Source organism: Xenopus laevis, chromosome 4S (assembly GCF_017654675.1).
Source record: "Xenopus laevis strain J_2021 chromosome 4S, Xenopus_laevis_v10.1, whole genome shotgun sequence".
Taxonomy (NCBI): Eukaryota; Metazoa; Chordata; class Amphibia; order Anura; family Pipidae; genus Xenopus; species Xenopus laevis.
This window is the reverse complement of record NC_054378.1, coordinates 99,261,104-99,284,067: the sequence shown is the minus strand read 5'-3', so window position 1 is coordinate 99,284,067 and position 22,964 is coordinate 99,261,104. Positions and strand designations below refer to the sequence as shown.

The window sequence follows — 22,964 nt, the reverse complement described above, 5'->3', positions numbered from 1 at the left end:
GTTTTGTATACAAGTGTGTGGTTTTATTTTGGTCTGTGAGTAATCCAGCAGCTGTAAATGACTCAGCCTCTGCACAGTATCAAAGAGCAGCTCTGCTCCACTTGCAGGAAGCGACACAGATGCATCACGTATTATAACCACTGCAGAGGTAGCAGAAGGAGGTTGCACCGGTTAAAAGAGACAGAGGGAATCATTGCTCTTTTAGTCATTGACCATACAGTCACATGGGTCGTTCTTCACTACAGACAGAATAGCACATCAAACAGACGAAACCACATTCAAGGCAAATCTGTGATAATTACGGTTACATTTAGGGGCCGATTCACTAAATTCGAGTGAAGGATTCGAAGTTAAAAAACTTCGAATTTCGAAGTATTTTTTGGGCTACTTCGACCATCGAATGGGCTACTTCGACCTTCGACTACGACTACGACTTCGAATCGAAGGATTCGAAGTAAAAATCGTTCGACTATTCGACCATTCGATAGTCGAAGTACTGTCTCTTTAAAAAAAAACTTCGACCCCCTAGTTCGGCAGATAAAAGCTACCGAAGTCAATGTTAGCCTATGGGGAAGGTCCCCATAGGCTTGCCTAAGTTTTTTTGATCGAAGGATATTCCTTCGATCGTTGGATTAAAATCCTTCGAATCGTTCGATTCAAAGGATTTAATCGTTCGATCGAAGGAATAATCCTTCGATCGTACGATCGAATTTTCTGCGCTAAATCCTTCGACTTCGATATTCGAAGTCGAAGGATTTCAATTCCTAGTCGAATATCGAGGGTTAATTAACCCTCGATATTCGACCCATAGTGAATCAGCCCCTTAATGTCGGAGTAAACTCAAGTTTATACGTATATAAAACAAGAGGCAGACCTTTTTTTGAAGGGGGTGGCTCATCATCAAGTCAACTTTTAGTATGCTATAGAATGGCTAATTCTAAGCTACTTTTCAACTGGCCTACAAACCGGAGAGAGCTGCTGAATAGAAAACTAAATAACTCAAAAACCTTAAATAATAAAAAATGAAAACCAAATGCAAATTGTCTCAGAATATGACTCTCTACAATACATCATACTAAAAGAACACTTGATTTCAAGACTTTGCAAGAATTCTCATATTCTGCACAATGTTCTCCTACTCTGTCTGTCTGTCTTCAATAAAGATCTCCTAAAACACATTTCATTAAATTAGCTTACTTTTGATAAAAAACCTATGCTCTTGTAGGCAGGACCCTTTTTTACCTCTTGTTTTGGTTTGTGGTGTTTGTTTGTATGTTTTCCTTTATGTTTATACAACCATTTATTGTACAAACCCTGCAAAATATGCTGGTGTTTTATAAATACAAGCTAATAATAAGCATTTTGTATATTGACAATAATGGACCTATTCTAAGCAACTTCTCCATTATTTATTTTATTGAGTTTTATTATTATTATTTTGGCACTTGGCTGTATCCATTGGCATGTATGGAAACCAGTACACATAGTAAATATACATAGAAGTAAATATACACAGAAACCATCTTAATTGTGCAGGAGCCTGCATACACTAAATGACCCAAGTGTCTCATTCACTAAACAAGGGAATTTATATGAAGCTGATCTTCCCTTTTCTGCTATGCCAGTCTCTACTCTTCTAGGAAGGATTTTCACCAAATGTTGGAACATTATGGGGCCGAATCACTAACTTCGAGTGAAGGATTCGAAGTTAAAAAAATTCGAATTTCGAAGGTTTTTTTGGGCTACTTCGACCGTCGAATGGGCTACTTCGACCTTCGACTACGACTTCGAATCGAAGGATTCGAAGTAAAAATCTTTCGACTATTCGACCATTCGATAGTCGAAGTACTGTCTCTTTAAAAAAAACTTCAACCCCCTAGTTCGCCATCTAAAAGCTACTTTTGACTTTTTTTGATCGAAGGATAATCATTCGATTCGAAGGATTTAATCGTTCGATCGAAGGAATTATCCTTCGATCGTTCGATCGAACTATCTGCGCTAAATCCTTCGACTTCGATATTCGAAGTCGAAGGATTTTAATTCCTAGTCGAATATCGAGGGTTAATTAACCCTCGATATTCGACCCTTAGTGAATCGGCCCCTATGGGTAGGATTTGCTTTCCATTCGGCCCCAAGAGTATTAGTGAGGTTGATAAAAATAAGACACAGACATACTATAAATGACACATTATTGTATAGTTAAAACATTTATTTAAATGGTCACCAATAAAATCATTTAAAAGTGTATATTCCAACCACCCAGCATAGTGTTTATTGTCCCAATTGTAGCAATTCTCTTGGAGTAAGATATTGGAGGTTTCCATTTCTACGTCCACATTTTTAAAATGATGGCTCTCCTACATTGCCTCCCGGAAAAAGATGCAGTATTATTTATTCATATAAAATTGGTACCTCCACTGTACGCATTATTCATTTAAATAAAATACAGTATATGGGCGGCACAGGAAGACTGGTGCAGCCCCTAGAATGATGGAACTCCTGTACTACAAATGTCACCAAGCTTGGAATTCCCCCTGCTGCAGGCAACTACCCAACACCTGGCTACATTCTCCCACTACCAATAAACAGGGATTTTGGGGTCCATGAAACCATTTTTACAAAGGCAGAAGGATTGACCAGGCAGTGCCAAGAGATTGAAGGACAGTCACTCACTCACTGCTGGACATACTGTCTATAAATAACTACATGACACAATAAATATTGAGTGGAGCTGTTAATGTATAAATCTATTTTGTATAATTATGTTTAATTAGTTTGATATTTTGTCACACAGCAGAGACGTTAAGAGCAGGGAAAGTTGCCCTTTAGGAGATGAAGGTACAGGCAGAAAGAATTCCCCGCTGCATTGTAGGTAGTGCAGGCAGTGACAAAGGGTCAGCTATGCAGAGGAAACGTTTTTTATAGTCAACAGTTTTGTTCGGGTGCAGATGGCATTATAAGCCCAACGGAATAACTAACAGTAATAATATCAAGAAGGGTGGGGCACAGAAATGCCTACACCTCTGCCATGTCAAAAGAAAAACTTGTGAGTTAAGCTTTCAGCCACACATAGTAGTCTCAGTTTTAGGTCTGCTTCATTTGTATCCTGCTCAAAACATCACCCTACCCCCATTTTACCTACAGGTCTTGTGTGAAAACACCAGCAACATTTCATATTAGGTACAACAATAAAAATGTTCTTCCTTAAAGGGGAACTCCACACAAACATAACATCATTTCAAGAACATGTGCAATGTGCATCAATTTAGAACGACTCTGTCCTAGGAGAGGCCACATTAGAAATCTAGGGCTGATACAGAAGGCTTGTGCAGTGCACACTGGCGGAACTAGATGTTGCTGGGCCCCACAGAAAATTAATTTTAGGGCCCCCAACATATCCAGTGTTTGTCCTGTTTTACCAATATATGTTCAAATTGCTCATCAATGAGAGCCTCATGGGGCCCCCTGTACCTCCTGGGCCCCCCTGCAGCCGCAGGGTCTGCTTCCTCTGTAGTTACGCCCCTAGCAGTGCACCTGTTTTTATGCAACCAAAACTTGCCTCCAAGCCAGGAATCCAAAAATAATCACTTGCTTTGAGGCCACTGGGAGCAACAGCCAAGGGTTTGATGAGCAACATGTTTCTCACGAGCCACTGTTTGGGGATCACTGCTCTATAGTTACGCAACTGTTTCCTGTCACATTTCCTGTGTTTGCTGATACAATTTCAGTGTTCAGTGTGCAAGTGACATGTGCCCTCTATTTAATTGGCAACTGTACTGCGGTGATTCATGCAGGGGGCTGAGGGAATCCTGAGCTACTGCCTGGTCCAGAAGTGGTAGGAAAGTGTGGCGGTGCCAAGAGCAACTATACAGAAGTACAAGGAACCAATTTTGGCACGTGATAATGATAATGGTGTTATGCAATTGACTGCAGGGAAAGTGTTACACAACTGCACTTACAGACGTACATACGTAGTCCTACAGGGTGTATCTTTCAAACACCACAAAAAAACGTGATAACTAAGTGCATGGAATATACTTGGGAATACATCATTTTTCTTTATTAATTAAGAGAGTTGTTTCACCTCCTCAAAGTGTTTATAACACTGACCTCATTAGAATTTGTAGATTTTTAGCTACAGAAGGTCTTAATAAGTTTTATCTTGTTCTTCTTTTTTTAGCTTGTTCTTCTTTTTTTTAGCTGGTTATTCTTTTTTTATCTTACCACTGGTGATAGGCCAATTTCCAGCGAAATTCACGAAACGGGAGAAAAATTCACGAAACAGCGATTTTGACGCCGGCGACAATTAAAGTTAATGGGCATCTCTCCAGTTTTGATTTCATCAGCTATCTCGTTGCTAGAGTCTTATCAAAAAAACAGCGGTTTAAACAAAAGACTGAAATATGAAGAAAAAAAAAGGAAGAAAGAAAGAAAAGGAAGGCAAAAAATGCAACAACTATACAAAATAAATAATGAAACCTAGCTACAAAGTTGCTAAGTATAGGCCATTCTATAACATACCAAAAATTAACTTAAAGGTGAACCACCCCTTTAAGGACAACTAAAGCCTAACTAAAGAAGTAGGCTAGAAATGTTATACATTATGATTTGTGCTTCTGTACCAGCCCAAGGCAACCACAGCCCTTTAGCAGTAAAGATCTGTGTCTCCAAAGATGCCCCAGTAGCTCCCCATCTTCTTTTCTGCTGATTCACTGCACATGCTCTGTGCTGCTGTCACTTACTGAGCTTAGGGATCCACTCACAATATACAGTACACATAGAATAGAAATGTCACAGTATAAGGCTCATTAGTAATTAATGCAGATAATTACTACATGGCAGCACAGAAACCAGTGCAACTAGCATCAGAATTTAATAATCAGCCCTGTAACGTCAGCTTATATTACAGACCAACCTCATTTTCTGCTTGATAATTAGTGACGACCCCTAAGCTTATCTTCTCAACAGCTGCTCAGAACCCACTGAGTATGTGAGTGTCACAGACACTTTCCAAGATGGTGACCTCCGTGACAAGTTTGAAGTCCTGGATCATTGCTGCTATTGTGAAGCTGAAACTTTAGGCTGGTGCAATAAGTTCAGTATATAAAATATGGCATTTTTAACCATATTTATTTTTAGGGTTTAGTTCTTTAAAGAGAAAAGAAGGGTTTCCTTAAAGTATTGCAGATATAGATAATCAACTTGTCCTAAATTATCACTTTAGTAAAAGTAGTCAGATTAATATCATATAATTCTGTTTTATTACTCTTGCCAGTCTATTTCAGACTGATGCCTTCAAAAGATTTATTCTAATCATGGTTCTCTAATGGTCACGAGACTTGGCCTTAGCCAGAACTCTATCACATCGGAGTCTATAAATTATTCATAGCTGCCTAGGGCGCATCACACATTTTTGTCTTTTTGAGAAGTTTTTATAAAGATTTCTTTGTAGCAGAGCAAAGATAATTGTCCAGACATTCTAGGCTTGAAGCTAATTGCACAGAGTGTGAAAGTAGAATTGGAAACTGCATGGTCACCACTAATTGCACCAAGTCCAATTCCCACCATCGTCCTGTAGGCTGGAGCTCATTGAGGAGGATGAGAGCTTTAGTTCTGCCCTAGATTTTATCATCTCTACTTCTAAAAGATATTTGAAAACAAAACTAGAGAAATGTCACTGAGGCAAGGAACAAAGTCAAATATTTTGGATACACGATAGATAAAGCTAGATGATATGCGGATTGATACCCTAGTAACTGTTGCGGGTGATTTGTCTTCCGATTCTCCTCTCCACCTTAAGGGGCAGATTTATCAAGGGTCGAACTGATAATTCTCATTTATAAATTTAAATTTTGCATTTATTTTAGTGTAACTGGGGAAAATTTATCATGTACTGTCCCTTCCCTAAGAATTTGAATTTGATTATTCTCCATCTAAAACATGCCGAATTTGTTTATAATTTTACCCTATGGGGAACCTCCTCCAATCAATTTGGAGTTGTTTGGTGGTCTTTTGAAAAAAATGTTTTTGATGAAAAAACCCGAATCGAATTCAATCTAATTCGATTCAAGTTTGCAGGTCGATCCTATTCACCCAAATATAAAAAAAATGTTTTAAAATAAGTTTTGATTGGTCGTTTTTTTTTCCAATTTCGAGTTTTTAGAAACTCCCATAAACTCGAAATTCGACCCTTGACAAATCTGCCCTTTAGTGTTCCTATTTAATGAGATATTTCCATCTTTCTTAACCCACATAACAGCAAAACAGTAAGGGGCAAATTCATCAAGGGTCGAATATCGAGGGTTAATTAACCCTCGATATTCGACTGGGAATGAAAATCCTTCGACTTTGAATATCGAAGTCGAAGGATTTTGCGCAAATACTTCGATCGAACGATTCAAAGGATTTTAATCCAACGATCGAAGGATTATCCTTCGACCAAAAAAACTTAGCCAAGCCTATGGGGACCTTCCCCATAGGCTAACATTGGGTTCGGTAGCTTTTAGGTGGCGAACTAAAAAAGTAGCCAAAAAAACACTTCGAAATTCGAAGTATTTTTTCTTCTATTCCTTCACTCGAAGTTAATGAATTGGCCCCTTAGTCTATTTTATATAAGTATTTTATTTGAAGAAGGTCTGGATGTCACTTTGGTTGTTGGGTTACTATTTATGCTGAAACTATCAAACTGTGAAGGGACTAATAACAATGAAGAGGCCTGATCTGAAAATTTAGGGTAGCACATGACACATCTGCAGGTCTCATTTTCAGGTCTCCTTACTTGTACATGGCTGGAAGAGCTACTGCTTTTTTATAGAGTCTATGAGGCAGATTTACTAAAGAGCGAAGTGGCGCTAGCGACTTTTTGCCAGCCACAGGGACGTCGCCAATTCGCTTGTGAATGGGGCCATCGCTACCGGTCATTCGCAGTCTATCACCAGGCGACTTTTCTCTCTGACGTTACTTCTCAAATTCACTAAAATGCAGATTTTACATTAACTGTTTCGCCAGAGTTGCCTTCGCCCAACTCAGACCAGGCGAAGTGCTATAAAGCAGCTAGATCTTCCTCAATCTTCTGTCACTTACATCATATTCTGTGTACTGAAAATGCATTAAAGTTCAAAAACTGCTGGGGTCCATTCCTTTTTTTAAGCGGGATTGGCTGCAAAAGTCCTAACTCACTTTTTTGGGTAAGCGGTTTTCTCCACACATTTTATTACATGTGGAACATTATTTTACAGTGGGCTCATGTGTAGGGCATTATATTAACTATCTTGTCTTTATTAAGGTTCCCTGGACATGTGTGATATAAACCAGTAACTCAAACCATTTGCAGCAACATTTATATTAAAGACGTCCATACAACTTTAAATTTCCCGCCCTATGCAAATTGACCTAAGCGAGATCACTAGCGAAGTTTTGCTAGGCACAAATGAATGCTCGCACTGCCAAAGTAACGCTAGCAAAAGTCACCAGCGTTCGACGCCCGGGACAAAACTTCGCATTTTAGTGAATTATTATGTATAATTATTACTGTCTGGATCAGCAAAATACTAGCCAGGTGGTAACACTAAGGGGCCAATTCATTAACTTCGAGTGAAGGAATAGAAGAAAAAATACTTCGAATTTCGAAGTGTTTTTTTGGCTACTTCGACCATGGAATGGGCTACTTCGACCTTCGACTACGACTTCGACTTAGAATCGAAGGATTCAAACTAAAATCATTTGACTATTCGACCATTCGATAGTCGAGGTACTGTCTCTTTAAGAAAAAACTTCGACCCCCTAGTTCGCCACCTAAAAGCTACCGAACCCAAGGTCCCCATAGGCTTGGCTAAGTTTTTTTGGTTGACGGATAATCCTTCGATCGTTGGATTAAAATCCTTCGAATCGTTTGATTCGAAGGATTTAATCGTTAGATTAAACGATTATTCCTTCGATCGAAGTATTTGCGCAAAATCCTTCGACTTCGATATTCGAAGTCAAAGGATTTTCATTCCCAGTCGAATATCGAGGGTTAATTAACTCTCGATATTTGACCCTTGATGAATTTGCCCCTTGGTGAAGAGATATATTTGTTTTTATAGTGTGTAAAGAAGACATTTTGCCATTTCCTTTATACCCATCACTAATCACCACCATTTACCCTTGTTGGTTATGGGTTTTTTTCTTTCCTTTTAGATCTTAGGTTCTGACGATAACTGGTATAAATCTGAACTCCATGGATCTGAGGGATTTGTTCCCAAAAACTATGTGGAAGTGCATTTTCCCAGGTGAGTACTTAGCAAGCTATAGAGTACCAATATTATTTACTAATCAGCCTTATATTGTGACATTTATATTCTATGGGGCAGATTTATTAAAGGGCGAAGTGACTAATGCTAACGAAAATTCGGCAGCATGAAATCATTTCGTTACTTCGCCGATTTACTAACGGGCGCTGGCGTAAATTTTTTCTACGTCCCAAAAAACGCTGCACATATGGAACCTAAACTATAGAGTGGGCACGTGTATAGGGCAAAATAACAACTCTATTTTATTTAATGAAGCTTTCCCAGGCTTGTGTAGTGTAATGTATTTGCTGCTACATATACGTCCATTGTACTTTAACTTGGCGCCGTATGCAAATTAGGCATCGCTAGTGTAACTTCGCTTTGCTTGACGAATTAACGCTAGCGCAAATTCGCTACAGTTCACCTCCCTGAGCGCAACTTCGGATTTTAGTGAATTATCGGCGCCCTGGCGAAGTGTGGCGAAGGCTTCGCTAGCGCGTTTTCGCTGCTTAGTGAATTTGCCCCTATGTGTACTGTATATTGTGAGTTGGTCCCTAAGCTCAGTAAGTGACAGCAGCACAGAGCATGTGCAGTGAATCAGCAGAAAAGAAGATGGGGAGCTACTTTACTTTATTGCTAAAGGGCTGTGGTTGCCTTCGCATTCTAGTAATAATTATTACTGTCTGGATCAGCAAAATACTAGCCAGGTGGTAACACTTTGTGAAGGGATATATTTGTTTTTATAGTGTGTAAAGAACAAATGCTGCCATTTCCTTTATACCCATCACTAATCACCACCATTTACCCTTGTTGGTTATTTTTTTTCTTTCCTTTCAGATGACGATAACTGGTATAAATCTGCTTTAGAGTCATATCTTCCAGCAGTAGTGTATATATTGTAAGCTGTGACTAGCATGTGTAGAGTGAAATCTAAGCAAAGGGGTCTAGAAAAAGGTGGATTTAAAAAATTCTGACCTTCACCAGATACTAAGCAGTCCCCTTTTGGTTGTTTTTGTTACCCAAATCTGTGTTGTCATTAAAAAAGTTTTAGCAGTCCTTTATGTAAGAAGTATATAAATGAAATAACATTTTGTGTGATTGCCGTTGATTTCTCATGACAGGTGGTACTGTGAGAACATCTCCCGTGGAGAAGCTGAGAGTATACTCATAGGCAGATATGTGGGAGCGTTCATCATACGTGCCAGCCAGACTTCCAAAGGGCAATTCTCTATGTCGGTCAGGTATTGTATTAAGTATTTATATGTAATGTGCTACTACAGTCTTATGGGCAAAACCCAACTCCTCCTTTTCCCAACCCACCCACACAGTCTCAGTACTAGAGGAGTTCTTGAGGAGCTGGAGTTTGGGAGTCAATAACATAATGTCCCCACTCTGTGAGGCTGAATCCTATGGGGGGGCCGGGGGGCATGATTTGTAATGGGAGGCCCAGCTCAGTTTGAAGGTTATTTAAAGGACATGTAAAGGAAAAAAAATATTTTTTACTTTCTTTAATGAAAAAGAAACCTCCAATATACTTTAATTACTTAAATGTGTACCGTTTTTATAAGAAACCTGACTGTATGCAGTGACATTCCCCCTTCATTTACTGCTGTGGATAGGAATTGTCAGACGGTCCCTAACTGCTGAGCAGGGAAACAATCATACTTATGAACAGCAGGGGGAGCCCCCGCCTTACTTCCCAGCCATGCAGAACTCAAGCAGCTTTGTTTATGACAATCCCTAAGCAGCCCAGACCGCACTGAGCATGTGCACAGTCTAAAGGTGGCCATACACGGATAGATCCGCTCGTTTGGCGATGTCGGCAAACGAGCTGATCTCCCTCCGATATGTCCACCTTGAGGTGGGCAATATCGGGCTGATCCGATCGTGGGCCCTAGGGACCAGCGATCGGATCCTAGCGTTTGCCAAACGGGCGGTCGGATCGCGGGACCGCATCAACGAACAGATGCGGCCGCGATCCGACGGGATTTTTAACCCCATCCGATCGAGATCTGGCCGACTTTCGGCCAGATCTCGATCGGGGAAGCCCGTCGGGGGCCCCCATACACGGGCCAATAAGCTGCCGACTCGGTCTGTCGGCAGCTTTTATCGGCCCGTGTATGGCCACCTTTAGTCTTTCAAAGATGTTTAACAAAGTTACAAGATGGTGACCCCCTGTAGCCAACTTTGAAAGCATAAATTATTTGTTTGATTAGGCTTGTGGTGCAGTAAGTTCATGCTTATGTTTAGTATACAAAATACAACAATTTCTAGCCTTATTCTATTTTAGACTTTACATGCCCTTTAAGGCAACATTTATTTGCTGTTCCACAGATATACTGTATATTCTTGACTGTGTAGCACTGTTTTTATGTTTGTAGCCTTGTTATAAGGAGAAGTACCGAAGACTAAATGTAATTGATATCAAAGAGGTGCCTTGAAACAAGAGTCCAAAAACCTCTGCTTAAAGGGATTGTTTACATTCAAATTAACTTTTAGAATGTTGTAGTGACGAGGGATATTCTGAGACAATTTGCATTTGGTTTTTAAGTTTGCAATTTCATCAGTCGGGATGCTAGGGTCCAAATTACCCTAGCAACCACGCACTGATTTGAATAAGAGACTGGAATATGAATAGGAGAGGCTGAAAGATGAGTAATAAAAAAGTAGCAATAGCAATAAATGTATAACTTTACAGAGCATTTGTTTTTAGATGGTGTCAGTGACCCCCATTTGGAAACAGAGAAGAATCCAAGGCAAATAACTAAAACTGTAAAAATAAATAAATAATGAAGACCAATTACAAAGTTGCTTAGAATTGTCCATTCTATAACATACTAAAAGTTATTTTAAAGGTGAACCACCCCTTTTAAGGAGAATGGAAGTCATCCTGCCCGGGGTTATTCCAGTGAGCACCATGGCTACTTCTTTCTTCAAATTTTTAGTTAAAATACAGCTTTTCGCTTTTCTGTGCATGCACAGCCGCGCGAAGAACACGGAATTGTTCTGTGGTGCTCACTGGTATAACCCCGGGACGGTGCAGTTTTCTGCTGATAGGAGCACCGGCCCAGGCTTTCCTTCTCCTTTAAGGCTAGGGCCGGAAGGGGCCGCAAATTAGCCTCCTGAAATCCGCTGGCCGGTATTAGCCATTGCCTGTCAACAGTATCCTCTTCTTTGTTCAGAAGAGGCTATGGTGTAAACACACTGCAGTTTTCTCTGAAATTCAGAGTTTGCGCTGCAGCAGAGAAGAGAATTCTGCTAGTGGTATAGGGCTGATTTTAGCAGGCTGATTTTGGCCCCTTCTGTCCCTAGCCTAAAGGAGAACTAAACCCTAACCCTACAAGGCTGATTATGAAATTCTGATGCTAATTGTGCTGATTTTTGAGCTGCAATCTGTACCAATATTATTTACTAATCAGCCTTATATTGTGACATTTATATTATATATATTCAGTATCTTGTGTGTCAGTCCCTAAGCTCAGTAAGTGACAGCAGTACAGAGCATGTGCAGTGAATCAGCAGAAAAGGAAACGGGGAACTACTGGGGCATCTTTAGAGACACACATTTTTACTGCTAAAGGGCTGTGGTTGCCTTGGGTTGGTAAAGAAGCCAAAAACATAATGTAAAACATTTCTAGCTACTTCCTTAGTTAAGCTTTAGTTCTCCGTTAATATGTTTGAGGAAGTGGGGCCGGGGGTTGCTGTTGAGTTTCCCAGTGTTTCTACTTAAGCCTACATGCATTTTCTTGCATACCAAGTATTTAGCCTATATTTCATTTCATAGGTGCAGTCAGGCCCATGACAGGGAAGGCAGCAATAAACCAGCCTTGCAGGACACAGCCATAAACAGGCATTTTAAACATCACTAAAACACAACCTCTGCTTGCACTGCATTGAATTTATAAGGCATGACATTGATCAGAGTAAAAGGATTCAAATGAGCTCAACTCCATTATGTTATGTCCTATGCCTTTACTGTGATGAAATTATAGAAATAATAAGTGAACTGACCAGTGCTGCATAATACTTAGAAAAATAGGTATTTTTTTTAATTTCAACATGTGTGTTATTATGTACACTTTAATATGAATTGTGTATTCCATGAACATGCTTTTGTGTTCTTAACAACTGTGTAATTTTTTTTAAAATGTACCCAAACACAGACAAAAATGCTAAAATCTTATGCCCAAAAGCACCACTAGTAGTATATTGCTCAAAAGAAACAGAACCCTAGTAAGAGGGTTGAGGTATTATATTATTATTAATACACAGGCCCGGATTTGTGGTGAGGCCACAAAGGGCCGGGCCTAGGGCAGCAAAATGTGAGGGCGGCATGTCGCCCAGCCGCATCTAGAGTAGCACTTGGAGCTCCCGCTCCTGCAGGAGTGCCCGCACACTTGCATGGGAGGATGTGACCGCGTTCGCGCACCGACAGGCACTAGGACCTGGTGCGCAATGACTCTGATGCATCTGCACCAAATATAGCTGGAATTGGCCGAGGAAGCGGCGTACATGCTAGGAAGGTACCGTAGGAAAATTTCACTAGCTTCCTACTCGCTTGCAGTGGGAAGATGTGAGCGCGAACGCCGCCAGGCACTAGGACCTGGTGCCCTGTGCATGCGATCACGGGGGGGGGGAGGGTGCTAGGACAGACATGGGGCAGTAAAAAGGTAAATCCGGCCCTGTTAATATATTTATACTAGAAATTTAAAATAGTATATCCAGTATTGGGCAAGAGACAAGAGAGGGTACACCAGGGAAGAACAGTCCTCCAATACAGTCAGGTTGGACTGGACATTGGAAGCCCACCAGGTTACAAATATTTGGAACCCCCCTCCGCGTGAATGCTGAAGCTGCTGGGGGGGACAGCACAGAGGGGGGAGGGGGTCTGGGGTGGCGGGAGCCGAAAAGGGCCAGGGCCCACCAGGTTTTATACCCGGTGTCCCATCAGCCCAGTCTGACCCACAATATAACCAGTCCTTTGTACTTGTATACTCTCCCACTGATGCTAAGGGGTCCATCATAATGCTGTACAATACAGCTGGCCCTAGAAACAGATAATAACTTGCAGGTTGTATTTTAAAATAACTGTTTGGTTAAGAGGGTCTGATGATCGTCTGTACCATGTCTGGGGAATGATATGTCCATTCAGTTATGCAAAACTACACAATGATATAGAGGCTGTAATGAGTCTCCTTATATTAAGACCGTTTCATAAAGTCGGCACTTCTTTTTGTTTTATCAAATTTACAACTTTCAATTTAACCAGGTTTAATGGGGGCCAAAGCACACACAAGGAACATTATTATTGCTTTCTGTAGATTGTGTCACATTATTTCACTAGTCCTCGATGAGAGCCGCTAACCTGCACATAGGTACGTTTAATGGAGAATATATTCAGCTAGCTCTGCTGGCAACTGAATGGTTAATCCCTTCCACTCCGCTGGCAGCTTCTCTTCTCATTACAGAGAGATCTCGTTGTGATCTTTGCATTTTGAAAAGCGTGGGCAACTGTCAGACATAAGCCCCAGTAACAAAGTCTGAGATGCTAGTGTGGGCCTGGGAGTGAGAGTCAGGATAATCATTTAAATTCTACCGTCCTAAAGAGGTTATGTATTATAGCAGCCTAGTTATTTGTTTGCTATTTCTCAGCTGAGAGACATCAAGGGTCAGTTTCTGACCTTTCAGATTCCTTATTGGTACTCAGGTCTCTGCCTACCAACGGATCTGACCTGACATTAAATACAGAACTACAAAACAGCTGCTCTCCTGGGGTTTATGCTGCACCAACGGCCCACCCTGTATGCCTTTCTGAACATAAATCGTGTCAGCATGTAGGGCAGGAGCAGATTATGTTGTCATATTCCCAGTCACGAGTCTGATACTGAAAAGAATCAAGAAATAGTCACACGCAGGACTTCTGCATACTCACATGACGGCCACAGATGGGCATGGCATGGGCACACCACCTAAGAGGAGAATGCCACATGTTACTTAACTGAACATACATAGGGAAACAATAACATTTTTCAACTTATTGATAGGGGCAAATTTAGGAAAATGGATTTGGTGCCATTCAGATTGCACTATTTTCTTTCTGCATATGCTTTGGCTAATTGTGCCTAATTATAGTCCTCTGGTGCCTAATTGTAGCCCACTGGTGCCACACTGCATTGTCTGCTGATGCTGTGCATTTTACCCGTAACTTAAGCACAGGGGACCCACTCCTCTCTTTGCCCAGATAAAGTCAGACAAACTGAGCCCATTCACATTAATATACAACATGGTGGAATATTAATGAAAAGCAAATTTGGAAAGGGGAATGACGAGGCACCCATATTCATTTTGCATTTTATTCTGGTAGCTAGGGTCCAAATTACCCCAGCAACCACGCATCGATTTCAATGAGGGACATGAATATGAATAGAAGGTCTGAATAGAAAGATGAGTAATAAAAAGTAGCAATAACAATACACTTATTAATAATAATTAATAGTTAGCAGTCCCTGGATCGCTGCAAGTGTGTGTTAGTTCAGCTCCTCAGACAGTGTAGTAGCTTTGCCAATTCTACTTGAATATAGCATATAAACAAAATGGTCCACTGGAGAGCAAAGTAGTGAAAAGGTAGTTTTTTAGTTTTATTTGAGATGCATGGCACTTTCTGGCTGATTTACTTTATCCAGTCCCTTTTCAGCTCTCTTTTCTTCTGTCACTTCTTTCCTCTTTCTTCTAACCTTCTATTATATTCTATTTTTTTTTTTTCATGGCTCACTGGGCATCTTTCAGTAGTTCTGTATCTAAGGTTAACTATTGTACAGCATGCTGGTGCCCCTCAAGGACTCTAAAGTACGCTAGAACTGTGTACATTTTGCGTTAGTGTGCCCCCAAGTGTTCCAGCTAAAGACTTGCTCACATAGAAACAAATCAGCCAACAAGGACACAACATATTTAGTAAATTCTAGCTTGCCTAAACTCCAGCAGTAGGAAAAAAAGCCAAGAAAAAAAATATTTGTGTACAAGTACACTCTGCCTTGCAATTTGACATGCCATTATTGCCATATTTACGCATGGCAAATAATTTAACATCTTTTGTCTCCAGGGAAGCACTTTGGTCTTTCTAGGGTCCACAGATCACAAAGAAAATATTTTGACCAAGTTAACCCATCTTTAGCACCTGGCAGTAGCACGGCTGCATGCAGAACACTGGCAGTGTAGACTGTGTCAATGCCGACAGCCACCAAAAGACATTTAAAATTAAAAAGGTCAATAAGACCAGTGACAGAGCATGAGGCCTAGCATAACAACGCCCCAGGGTAGCGCAACATGACCAAAGAAATTACTCAGTGCAGATGAGCCATGACAAGCTGAATAGCAAAGCAATTGTGTCCTGGGGTGAGAGCATGAGATGTTTTAATGGATAATCTGGCCAGCACAATAATATATACTACCAGTGGGACCAGAGACATGCTGCTCGGCCAGCGAAGGAGTTAAAACCTCCTGCTTGGTCAGTTGTAGGATTTTGTCGAGAGTTGGAACACATCATGCTGTGAAAGCCCTGCGGGAGCTAATGAAACTCATTCCAAGTTCCTAAGCTAGTGACCTTGCCAGATCAATCTCAGCTCCTAGTTTACAGAATGAGACAGAGTAACGATATATCATAGAGCCAAGCTGCATATACAATTAATATAACAATAACAATAGTACAAGTGTTTCCAGTCTTGCCGACTTATGAAAGGGTAAGAGAGACATCTGGTGTTTGCAGATATATAAACACTCCACACTCCAACATACTGTGCATTTCTATGCAATAAGTGTAAAGTGTACACAACAATACACAACTGCAATATAATGACAGATGGAGTGGACGAGGGCCCTGCCATTCCAGGATAATTGCAAAGAATAGGAAATAAGGAATAAAGGGAATACAATGGGCTGCTTACTGTTTTACAAATGCATCATTACATTTAGTTATAGAAGTCATTTGTTGTCATAAATAATCATCATTTATTTATACAGCGCCGTCAAGATACACAGTGCTTTGAATACATGGTACTGGTGCCCACAGCCTACAAAAAAATCCATATTAATGTAAACAATATGGTAATGCCTATTTATATGTGTAAAATGATCAGGATTGGTAGAAATATGTATAATTGTTACGAAAAGTTACCGTACAATAAATCAGAGCTGAAAATGTTGGAATTTGGAAAGTCTTATCAAATGAACCATTTGGGGCCAAGAATGTCCAGTTGTTCTTGAACAGAACTGCAAGCAATGTCAAAAGAATTTGGGTATAGGCAGAAGCAATAGTTAGCAGGTCCCAGACAAAATTTGCCCTTGGTGCAATTCCAGTAGAACAGTAAGGTAAATGCCACTGGGCTGGAATGCTTTCAAATCTATCCATGATTCATGAATGTCAATCCCTTCCTACTCCAGAAACTGTCAACCTCTTCCTACTCTACAGAATGACAACCTTTTTCTTGAATGTCAACCCCTTTCTACTCTATAGAACAGAGATACTCAACCTTTACAACCCATGAGCAACATTCAGAAGTAAAAGTAGTTGGGGAGCAACACTAGCATGAAAAATGTTACTGGATTGCCAAATAAGGGCTGTGATTGGCCAATAAGTAGCCCCCTATGTGGATTGTCAACCTTTTAATGCAATAAAACTTGCCTCCAATCCTGGAATTCAAAAATAAGCACCTGCTTTGAGGCCACTGTGAGCAACATCCAAGGGGTTGGTGAGCAACATGTTGCTCGTTGGCTACTGGTTGGGGATCACTGCTATAGAATATCAACCCCTTCCTAGTTGAGAAAATATCAGTCCCTTCCTACTCCATAGAATACCAACCCCTTCCTACTCAAGAAACCCCTTCCTACTCCATAAAATATCAACCGCTTCCTAGTCCAGAAACCCATTTTTAGTCCAGAAACCCCTTTCTCCTCCACAGAATGACAACCCCTTCTTATTTCCCTGAATGTTAACCCCTTCCTACTCCAGACAATGTCAACCCCTTCCTACTCCACAGAATATAATTGATATTACACTGAATGTTAGCCATTTCCTGTTCCCTTATTGTCAACTCTTTTGTGTTCCATACATCAAACCCTTTCTATGGCACTGTATGGCCCCTTCCAGCTCCAACAATAAATGATTTTTTTTTAACTCCCTTGGTTGCTGGGAATTAGGAAGAATGTAGAATTTTACTTTTTCGGACATGTGGACATGTCCAACTCAAATAAAAAGTTGTATTTGTTCCATGCCAGCTTGCTCTAATTTGTCTCTGATACCTAGGGATGAAAATGATGTGCAGCATTTCAAGGTCATGAGGGACAACCGTGGCAACTATTTCTTGTGGACAGAGAAGTTCAAGTCCCTGAACAAGTTAATTGAGTACTACAAAAATGCATCTATATCACGACAAAAAGAGATCTTCTTAAGGGAGGAAGGCTCAGAAGGACAGGTAGGAAATATACATGCCAATATCAATTGTATATTCATAAATATGTGTATGTATCTCACCACAGTCTATAGCAACCTGAGCTATGAGTAGAAGGTTACCAATGTTTTACTTACTCCATCCTTTATTCAACAAACAAGGATTACTAATATCCTCCAACCCATCCCAAAATCCAGAGGGTGTAATGCTTGTGGCTTGCTCCATGACCAACTGTTCCACCCTTCTAACTAGGGCACAAAAGGAAGACCTCAATGTATGAGACACAATTAAAGTTATTACCTTTTCTGCATATATTACCAGCCAGATTACAAAGTGTCCAGATGGCATTCCTAGGTGAAACACATCTCATGGATGCACCGAATCCAGGATTTGGTTTGGGATTCGGCCAGGATTCAGCGTTTTTCAGCAGGATTCGGATTCAGGCCGATTCCTTCTGCCAGGCAGAACCGAATCCTAATTTGCATATGCAAATTAGGGACGGGGAGTGAAATTGCGTGACTTTTTGTCACAAAACAAGGAAGTAAAAATGTTTTCCCCTTCCGACCCCTAATTTGCATATGCAAATTAGGATTCGGATTTGGTTCGATATTCGCCCGAATCTTTCAAGAAGGATTCGGTGGATTCGGTGCACCCTAATAGCAAGTAGTGATAGGTGAATCTGACCCGTTTCGCTTGTTCAAAAATTCAAAAAATTATTTTGACATGTGACAATTGTTTTGACGCGCAACATTTTTTTTACCCATTGGAGTCTTTGGGCATCATTTTCGTGGAGAAACTAGGAAAATAATTTCGCTCATCACTCATAGCAAGTTGATACTCTGAAGCTCTAGCTGTTATGTTCAAATAACATCACTAGGGGACACCAAATACCAATTCTTAAATAGCCAAATATATAACCTGTTAGGATCTGGGCTGTAAGTTGTTACAATCAGGGATATAAAATAAGGGGTTTACTTTACTAGGACAAGATGCTAAATATCCACTTTTTCTACCAGATTTCCACTGTAATAGTGTCCAGACACTTCTGGTGCAAGAGTTTGTGTCATTTAGTAATGTGTGCACAATTGCATGAAGCACAAAACTGCTTGTCATGTATATATGTCTGTTTCCCACGCATAACAAGCAGTTTTACTTGCAATTTCTTGGAGACAGAGTGTTAGTGCTTATACACATTACCCGAAAAAAGAAGCCCTGTACTTTCTGCCTAGTCTGGTCAGATGCAGTTGTAAAGTACAGGGTTTACTGGCTGTATCTCAAACCTAAATCCACATTCACATTAATAGGCACAAGCAGCTTCACAGACTTGCAGGAATAGCTGGGCTTATTGGTTGCGATCATAATACTAAATGACGTTATCTACAAAAAGGAATCTGTAGCCATATATTTGATGTCTCTTTGCTTATCGCAAGTGCTCCAGAGACATATTGTATATAATGAGATACAAAATGAACAATGCCAGCAAGTAACAAATACTGAATCAATTGAGAGACTCAAAATATAAGTAAACAATGGAAAGCATTGACTGTAACTCCCTTCAGTGTTTTGACAATTATATTTTTAGAGTGGTTTTCTGGTTACCTAACATACCCTTAATGACACTGCGAAGCCTTTTCTATGTTCAACAAAAGGTGCCACATAGAGCCGGGAGTTTCCAGGCAGCTCCTGCCTCATCCCTTTTTCTGAGGGCACACTAATAAATGTTACTAGACAAAACACAACCCAACCCCAACCATTTTTACCCACGAGCCACAGTCAAATGTATAAATATTTGGGGAGCAACACAAGTATGAAAAAGTCCCTGGGAGATGCTAAATAAGGTCTGTGATTGGCTATTTGTTAGCCCCTATGTGAACTGGCAGCCTACATGAGGTTTTACTTGGCAGTACACTTGATTTTATGCAACTACAGCTTACCTCAAAACCAGGAATTAAAAAATAAGCACCTGCTTTGAGACCACTGAAAGAAACATCTAAGGGGTTGGTAAGCAACATGTTGTTTACAAGCTACTGGTTGGGGATCACTGTTAGGTAAAGTAATCTGTTCTCTACTATATTTTTAGGAGAAACGGATGGAAAAACAAGTAAGGGATCCCAGATCACCTGGTGGAGCGAGTGAAGGGAAATTTAAGCCAGCGAGCTCACAGAGGAACTACCCAGAAACATGGCCACCGAGAGAAAATTCAGGAGGGGGCAATAAGGTAAAAATATTACAAGTAATACCACTACCAATAGAAAGCTCTGAAATACAGCAGTGCAAATGTAGAAAAGCAATTTCTTATTTTTGATTGATTTGCTTATATTTTTTTGTTTCCGTAATATTAAGAAATTAACTGCACTTGATAATAACTAAGCCATGCTGAGGAGAGCATCTTAGTATTGAAATGGTTTTCATTTCTTGGGCAGATTAATGTTCGGGTTTCACAAGGCTGAAAACCAAACAGAAAGTTGAGACCCAAACAGGCCTTAGAAAAACCGATCTGCTCAGGTCAAAACAGAACTGGGGAGAGGTAATAGAAGTGTAAATGTGCTTACGGTACACACCCCAACTGTATTTTACAGCTGCTGTAATCTGAAAAACACAATAACACAGTTGAAGGATAAGTAAACATTTAAAATATATACATTTATTCTGGTGATGTTCTTCTGCTTAGCAAAGATGTGAGAAAGATTTATATTTTTTTCCTAAGCAAAAGAACTTTAGAGCAACCTCTTTCTTTCTCTTGACAACTTCCTTGAATACTTGGTGGTCAGACTGGTGGAAAACTGACCAGCAGGTGGCGCTGTTGTAACTAAATTAATTCATATTAACAGTACATGTATCCCTTAATATCTTGTAATACAAAATATATTAATAATAAATGTAAAGTACAAAAGTGCTTAGAATAGCACTCTCATTAATTTTACATTCACTTGTTTAAAAAGTTGACTTTTGACAACTCACACCCTTGCATAGGCAACACACAGACTTCTGAACAGTTCAAAGTGGTTTATTATTGTAAGGGTGCTAACTGCAATATTAAAAAATGGAATAACCTTTTTCAAAAAGGTAAGGAAATTCCTTAATGTGGAGCAAAAAAACATGTATATGTATATGTGTGTATTTACAAGGCAAAGACATATATCCTTTCATATGAAGGACTTCTTCAACAAAACACAGGGCAAAAGGCAATTATGAAATATGGGGCCCACAAAAATGTTGGCTGCAATATTAGCAGGTGATAAAAGAATAGCCATTTCCAGATAAATCTTTAACCACAGTCGCATATACTGTATGTATTATTCAACTTTAAAAATATAATTTAATATGCATCTATTACCCAACAAAGACCAAAATGTGCTCATGTAACATGTCATTATATGTCAAGTTTTGCTATAGAAAATCATTTTTAGTCGTTTAGTCGCAACTGGGCGACAAAATGCCCTGTGCTATTTCCTTAGGGTCAGGGCACACAGGCAGACTCAGGGACAAATCACCTCTTCTTCGGGGTGACTAATCTCCCCGAACTTCCTCCCCTGCCTTCCCGCCGTAAAATGTAATTTATATTTTAGCCGGCGGCGGGATAGCACTTGGAGCGATTCGTTTTCCGAAGTCGCCCGAAGTTTCCTCGTGGGGCAACTTCGGGTGACTTTGGAAAATGAATCGTGCCGAGTGCCATCCCGCCGGTGATTTAGTCGCTTAGAGGAGGGGGAGGATATTTGTCGCCAGGCGACTAATCTCCCCGAATCTGACTGTGTGCCTTGACCCTTAGATTTGCAAACACAGCAGAAAGGATTTAGCTTCTACCACTTGATGTCCTAAATAATTAGGAAGTAAGAATCCTGTCTGAAAAGTAGAAATTTAATCCTCTCTGTCTCTGCATGGCTGTTCTGTTCCTGTGACCTTAAATGGAACGTTTACAGGCATTAAGAATTAGGATTTACTGGTCAACCACTGGATAAATACCTTGGTGGAAATATCATTGTCTCTAAAGTCTGTGATGTGTCTGCTGTAGCTTAGCCGACTACCTGGTTTCTCACTCCTGGGACATTGCTCTTATTGCAAGGTAGCTGGAAGGGAAGATACTGGCATGCTGCAACCATCTCAAACTTGGGGCCAGAGGCAAATTACTTTCTCCTTGCCCTTCAGCTGGCCCTGAGGTGTGTCTCCCCCCCCCCTTTGCCCATATTTGTGGACATCAATGCCTGGAAGCAAAAACCAGCAGAACTAAGTTTTCTCAGTAAGTGGTCACTGTGTTATCACAGAATGTAGAGTAGATTCTGGATAATATCATAGAGAATAATTACGGACTAAAGTACATAAGTATGGACTAAAGATGCAACAAATTCTTTCTAGGTCATATGCCTTTTTTAAATTTGAGCTTGAATAGGAAATACAGACTAACTATTACATTTCATAAAATATTAAATTCATGGTCAATGCTCTATTCTAGAAATCCGCTAGTGTCCCCCCAGAGGGGTGGCACCAGAACCCTATGGCACAAGCAAGTGGAGAATGCAGCAAAATCCCTTCTTCACACAAGGGGCCAAGCAACCCTCAGCGAGCACAGGTACAGTGATTTTCTCTCTTTTGTAGAATGAGCTTTTGATGCTCACCAAGAGAGTTACCAACGCAAACCAACAGCATCACAGCAAGGTTATATACATAAGCTTTTATGTTTTTAGGTTTCAGTTAAGATGTTTCTTTTGGTACAGCTACATTACATGCTGGTTTTTATAAATGACTATTTTTCTCATTAATTTCCATCAGGCATCCCCCACCCCACAAAGAATACGAATGGTAAAGGCTCTCTATGATTTCCAGGCCATGGAGCCTGATGAACTTGGCTTTAAGTATAGTGACATCATCGAAGTACTGGACTGTTCTGATAAATCTTGGTGGATGGGACGGTTGGGAGAAAGGGTGGGCCTTTTCCCATCCAACTACGTGGCCCTCATTGACCGATGACAACATTTGGATACACAAACACAGACCAGTTGGGCGTATCTTTAGGTTAACAAGAGAATGAATGCAGGCGTGGAGAAGAGATTGGATGAGAAGTGAAGCCACTTGGGTACCACCAGTAATGAACTGCAACAGATGTAATGGCTGTCATTCACTGAAATACAAGTACTTTCCCAACCAAACTATCATCTGTACATTTCCACAAATATTTATATTCCATGTTATTTTGTACATTGTCATTTTTGGTTACCTGGTTTGTTGTTGTTTCTAAAGAGATGTTATTACCATA

The 22,964-nt window shown here is 40.3% G+C and overlaps 1 protein-coding gene across 1 annotated transcript in view; it reads left to right on the top strand.

Annotated features, from left to right (window-relative positions):
• The window catches only part of grap2.S (GRB2 related adaptor protein 2 S homeolog), a 52,295-nt gene extending 29,331 nt beyond the window's left edge, over window positions 1-22,964 (top strand). Inside the window, exons 3-8 of the mRNA XM_018261208.2 lie at window positions 8,179-8,270; window positions 9,392-9,511; window positions 17,569-17,737; window positions 19,794-19,931; window positions 22,164-22,280; window positions 22,481-22,964. Coding sequence (XP_018116697.1) covers window positions 8,179-8,270; window positions 9,392-9,511; window positions 17,569-17,737; window positions 19,794-19,931; window positions 22,164-22,280; window positions 22,481-22,678 — 834 coding nt within the window. The 3' untranslated portion in view covers window positions 22,679-22,964. The remainder of the gene's footprint in view (window positions 1-8,178; window positions 8,271-9,391; window positions 9,512-17,568; window positions 17,738-19,793; window positions 19,932-22,163; window positions 22,281-22,480) is intronic.